The following is a 6,317-nucleotide window of genomic DNA, read 5'->3' as shown; positions in this document are numbered from 1 at the left end:
CTTATTCTATAATTTTTGAGGTGTTTATTTATTTAAAATAATAGTTATTTTAAATCAAGGAAATTTTGTGAAAAAAATATTTTAGAAGAAATAGTTGCAAGATCCAAGCTTTTTTCCATATTGCACCAAGAACTTCCACACAGGATCCATCTTGAAATTGCTCCCTCTTGATGTAGGGACATATGGTTAAAAACAGGAGGCATCTCTTGGCAGTGAATATGTGCTTCAGTCTTCAAAACAGTCTTGTCAGCCACACCTAACACAAGTGGGAAGAAAAATAAAACACAAAAAGACCTTGGAATCTTTCAACATTGACCTATGTACAACTCAGAAAAGGGCGTTTTAGAGGATCAGTTTCTGGGTCACATAAACATTACACTGAGGTCAAGGAAGGAAGTTGGGCAAGTGAGTGTAAATTACTCATGACATCCATGAACCAGAAGTAGGGAAGCGTGATTTAAACTGAGTGTCAGAGTCCGGGAAGCCACTGGGGCCTGAGCAACTTGACAGGGGAAATGATGGGTTATCAGGAAGGGGGTTTTTCATGTGGGAAAAATTGACTCAAACCATTTTTGCTCATTGAGTTTCAGCTCTGGCTATTTCCGCTCCCATTCCTGGCACAGTGATTGCTGAATGTAAAGGATGGTAGAAAGAACAGACCACTGCCAGGTAATTTATACTTGAATACTGCTTAATAATTTTATAATCATGTTTTTCATTACAAAAGTAAAATAACCACATAAATAAACGGAGTGAACAAAACCATCTGTACTCTCACCTTTCTAACACCCGAGTCATTGAATCATTCGGATTTATCTTTTCTGATCGTTTTTATGTTAAAATTGTTGTATGTACAGTTTTCCCTTCTCCTTTTATATTTTACATTGGACTACACAACCAATCTTTTTAAAGGTTGTATGATATTTCCTTGTATGGATGATGTTCTGTAGTGAAATTGTATACTTTCTTATTGTTGGACACTGGGATCTTTTTTAATTTTGTTGCCATTAGAAATAGTAGTGCACTGGATATTTGATACATATGCCTATGGTAATACTTTGGAATACTCTCTTTGGATTGATTCCTAGATGCGAAATCACTGAGTCAAATGTGTGAGCATTTTTATGACTTTTGATACAAATTCCTTTTACTCATCTCCCAGAAAATGTGAGAAAACAAGCATCACTCTATTTTCATCAATTTCAAAGGAAATAGATGTTATTATTTAATAAAAATGGTTAATTTAAAAAAGCAAATGTTCACAGAAATGCCTTTCTTCCAACCTTCCCCCGAAAGGTGTGACTGCATACTTTAAAAGCTAAAAAGTGCAAATATTAATTTTTTTATTTAACTTTGCATTTCTGATTTTCTCCACATTTTGGGTATTGCCTCTTCTCTGAATTGGTTGTTCATAAGTTTGCCTATCAAAATCAGTTTTCCTTATCATTTTGTATACATTTTTCCAAGGTAAAGATATTAACCTTATTTCAAATAACTCTTACAAATACCTTTTTATAGTGCATTCTTAATCTTTATATGTATTTTTAAATATAGTCTTTGTTATAGGAAGTGACAATCAAGGGTTAACATTATTTAAAATGAAGATAAAATGATTTATCTGGTCATTTTTTAACCTAGGGATATGCTCTATGTAACATAGAGTCATATAAAGCACTCATATATACAAATATTTCCCTATAGAGGCTACATTTGAACCAGCCAGACTGGTCTATTGGTTGTTCCCCTAAAGTCTTGCTCTCTTGTGTCCTCTTTCTGAACACCCTTTTCCTTTCTCCACAGACTTCGCTTATGCTCAATAGCCAGCTGTTTTGTTTTTGAATTCCTGTAACTTCAGCTGGTACCATCCACAGTGTATCTTGTATTGTTATGTAACTGCCTTCTAGTATGTTTTGCCTCCTTAACTACAACATAAATTTAAGTCATAATTATTGCCTGTTTACATCTTCCACAGTACATGACAACCTGAAAAATAACCTGCTGACTTGGGAGCAGCCAATGGTGCATGTGAGATTTAGTAGAATATAGAGAGGAAACCATGCATCTATAAAGTTTTCAGAAGTCTAGATTAAGAAATCTTACTTTGGAGTTAATTTTCCAAATTAGAATATAGAAATAGTGTCATTAGAAAAAGCAACTGGTTAGTAGAAATTATCATATTGCAAATAATGACTAGTGGAAAGTAGAATATAATTCATGCTATCACACAAAGTGCAAATGAACTTCTGGATTCAGTCTGCAACTATCTCCAGGAAAAGGCACATTCCTGATCAGGCTGAAGAAACTGTGGCAGTTTACCAGATTTTTATCTAGTTTATTCTAGGTGTTCTCCTCGATGTTCATCTCCTCTTTGATCCTATTAAGTTTTTCTGCAGGCTTTTCAATCTAGAAATTAAGATAGGAGATAACAGTCAAATTTTGAGATGGTTAAAAGAGTCAGAAATGTAAAGCAGGGCTGGGTTCAAATCTGGCCGGTAGAGCAGAAGACCAAGAACCAGGACTCTTGGTGGTGGCGGCACTGTGTACTCGCTATCTTCGGGACCCAACACTTTGTGAGAAGCTGCTTGACATTGTGACAAGACTTTTCATCACGAAAAGGTAAAGCCACATTCTGAGGTGGTGGTGATAGGGGAAGGGTTTTGCGGGGAAGTGGGGAAGAAGTGGTCCAGAAACATACCCAGGGTCCAACATCAGGGATAAGAAGTATCTAAATTATACAATTTGAGGCTCTTCTCTATATGTCCCACTAGTTGATGGACTGTCTCTCACTTTCACACTACTTCCTCCTCTATGTTATCATGCAGTCAATTTTTTTAATTATGAAAAAGCAGCATTTCAGGGGCACATGTACAGGGAGAACATTAGCATCCCTGACTCTTCCTTCCATTCCACAAAAGGTGCTATTAAGCTAACCGTACAAGCTTGGCAGCTTGCCAGGACCAAGGAGCAGGAAGGCCTAATCAGTGGGCTCTATAAACCATCTAATATTTTATCTTAACTGTCCTGTACATTATTTTTTGTTGCAGTTTCTCTTTGTTACTCCTTAGTCTTCATTAACAAATGTGTTGGGAGAATTAGAAGAGGTGACTACATCCATATTTTTAAGAAAATTAATAGAGAGAGAGCAAAAGAAGTTTGGAGAAGTAGTTTACAAAGTTAGGAAGGGATAAACTGAAAATGATAGAAACTATGGATTGTTTGCTATGTGCCACATACTTCCATTTCCTTAATCTCCACAGTAGCACAATGAGATAGGTATTGTGATTAGCCCTGTTTTATAGATGGGGAAAGTGATACTTAGGCAGGTTAAAAATTTTTGCAGTCACATGGCTAATAAGTCATGGAACCAGGAGGCAAACATGGACTTTACATGCCAGCACCCACACTCTTAGTTTCTATGATATTGGGTCAAGAGTTCCAGGTAACAAGCCACAACCAGGGAAGTTCTGAGGAAAAGTTTCCCCAGGAAGATTCCAAAATACTTTAGGAGGGAGTGAACTTCCTTCTTTTATGCAGGGTGGTAAAGAAGAATGTTGGCCTCTTGAAGGCCAGGGGACTTGGATGCATTTGAGTTAAAGATGGACTTGAGAAAAACACCTTCAACCGTCCCCCACAGAACCTATAACCACCTTTCATTCAACATACACTTGTGAGGAGAGATTGGGAGAGAAGAAACATGTTTTCAAAGTTTTATGCCTAGTGTAAACAGTGCAAATGGACTTGATGTAAAACATATTTTAACGACCAAATACACGACCAAGCTTGTGTATTTGTAGTAGACATTTCTCAGATTCTGGGTGTTATAATCAGTACCTCCTGAAGTAACACAACCAGCTTGGTAAAGACTGGATTTAAAAATAAGCTATCTGCCCCATCTGGAGCTCCTTAAGATCCAGGATATGAGTATGCTGATATAGATATATGAGGGACTTTCATTCTATTTCTCCTTGACCCAGTTTCATCTCCAGAGCTCTACAGTGCTTCATAACTTGGGATCTTCTTACAAAGTTGGTTTAGGGTTTTGAAAATCCCAAGATTTTAAGTGACCTATTCAATTTCATTGTGAACAGTGAAATTAATTAATATTTGTGGGACTTTCTGAATAATTTATGTTAATCTGGGGTAGATTAGATTAGAGCATTTATTATTGAGCTCTTGTTTTGTGACAGGCATTGTGAAAACAGTGGCAAACTGCCTTCATGTTGGAAGATCCCAAGTGCATAGCTAAGGCAGTAAAAAAGTCTTTGGACACAGTTTCAGCACAAGGTGGGGAAATGGAAGAGGGTCATGTACCCTACAACTGTAGCCTCTCTGGTAGAGCCTGGTTGCTACTATGATCCAAGAAAAATACTCTGGCCTCTCCTGAACTTTATTTTTATCATTTCCCTAATATTTACTTAACAATATATATACCTGCTGTTTTCTGCAGTGGCTGCACCCATCTCCAAGGAGTCAGAGAGTGTTACTATGAGAGTATTTAACTAATTATGAGGTCCCTGATAACCCCAAACAAATATACAATAGAATAGATTGTTTAATCATGAAAGTAATTAAAATACATAAATATTATTTTTGCTGAAAAAAATACATACAATTTCCATTGAGCTTTGTGCTAAGAAAAAGTATTCATATCAAAATCTACAGAATAATTAACAAGTTAACTCATTCAGAATAAAAGAAGCACATCGATAGTTTTAATAAATTCAAGATTCTTTTCTACTCAAAATAAAACTTTTAAAAAAGAATATTTTAAATTTACCTCAGTAGATGTTTTATATCGAAGGCCTCCTTCATGTATTAAGTTTGGAGCTGGTTCAGAAAAAACTGTGTTAGTTCAAGTACTGTTTTAATTAGTCCCACTATCAAATTAAACCAGGTTCAAATCTCTTACAGTTAGGACCTATGATCTGAAATTGGTGGTACTCTCAATTGATGGGAAGAAGAGTCACTTTTTTAAAAAAAGGATTAGAAGTCTTTTACTATAACGATTATGCAAATATGAAGAAAATTTGGAAAATATAAAGAAACAAAATCATCTACTGTTCCATTATCCCCAAATACTTTTATATTAATATGAATCGAAAGTACCAGGTCCATTGATAAACAATGAGGATGCAAAAGAAAGCAAATGTTATGATCCATGTTTTTTTTGTAGTTTATATTGTAATGGAGCAGATAGACCATCAAAAATACAAACAAAACAATGCAATATGAAAAAATTAGGACTGTATGCATAACAGGCTATGGGAGTAGACAGGAGAATGCAGTTTTGTGAATTTGGGATCTATCAGTGATGACCATTTCAGAAGAAGCTGAGATTTAAAGGATGAGAAGAGGTTAGCTCCAGGGAATCGGGGAATGTGAGAAGGGGAGGTGTTTAGAGGGTTCCTGGCAGAAGGAATGGAAAGAATGTGCAAAGGTTCAGGAATGAGAGACCATCAGCTCTCTCATATTAGGTGAGCCATTATCACTTTGTTGTGGCTCAGTTTAGAGTGAGGAGGGGAGACGGCTGGTAAATGAGCAGATGGTGAAGGTCCCAATACCTTATGCTTAATCTGAAGGTCAGTAGGGACTCATGTGATGGTGGTATTGTGTGTCCACCTGGATTCAGTTATATAATTGTAACATAATAAAAGTATAATTTATTTCAAATTAGCAACAATGTTATTTTTACATACATTATTGATATTTTTATTTGAAATATGTCATTGATTTTTTCCAAGTTACTCTGTGGGAAATTAATTGTTGATTGACATGCTAATTTAATTAACCACTCATTTATCATTAGACATTTTGAATACTTCTAATTTTTGTTTTTATAAATAATGCTCAATTACTATTTTTACATGTTTTGCCGTATTTTTTTAGAATAAATGTTTAGAAATTATATTATTGTTATTAACTTACCTTTTCAATGAAGCATAATGACATAGATAGGAATTATATTAATCAAAAGATATAAACACTTTTATAGCTTTTGGAATCTTGTATTAAATTAAATTTATTAATTTATACTGGTACCACCAACAAAGTAAGAATTTATGTCAGATTTTCTATATTTTTTTTGGTTAATAGGTATTATAATTCTTTTAAAAATCACACTAAATAACCACTTTCTATTTCTTTAAATATTAGCAGTGTTGAATATTTTTTCACATTTTGTTTCCAGTTTAAGTTTTCTTCTCTGAATTATCTTTTGCTGATCTCTTGATTAGTAGTATCTTATTGAGATCAAGAATTTTAAAATGAATTTTTATATTTCTAAATTTAGAATACTATTTTCTCTTCAGTGAAATGAT

The 6,317-nt window shown here is 34.6% G+C and overlaps 1 protein-coding gene across 1 annotated transcript in view; it reads right to left on the bottom strand.

The window, feature by feature from the left end:
* Window positions 1–2,337: 2,337 nt before the first annotated feature.
* The window catches only part of SLC9C1 (solute carrier family 9 member C1), a 111,655-nt gene continuing 107,675 nt past the window's right edge, over window positions 2,338–6,317 (bottom strand). The window contains exon 27 of the mRNA XM_054577257.1: window positions 2,338–2,403. Coding sequence (XP_054433232.1) covers window positions 2,338–2,403 — 66 coding nt within the window. The remainder of the gene's footprint in view (window positions 2,404–6,317) is intronic.

Source organism: Pteronotus mesoamericanus, unplaced genomic scaffold, assembly GCF_021234165.1.
Source record: "Pteronotus mesoamericanus isolate MK-2021 breed Mesoamerican mustached bat unplaced genomic scaffold, CSHL_Meso_final contig_42, whole genome shotgun sequence".
Taxonomy (NCBI): domain Eukaryota; kingdom Metazoa; phylum Chordata; class Mammalia; order Chiroptera; family Mormoopidae; genus Pteronotus; species Pteronotus mesoamericanus.
This window is presented reverse-complemented; position numbering and strand designations above follow the sequence as displayed.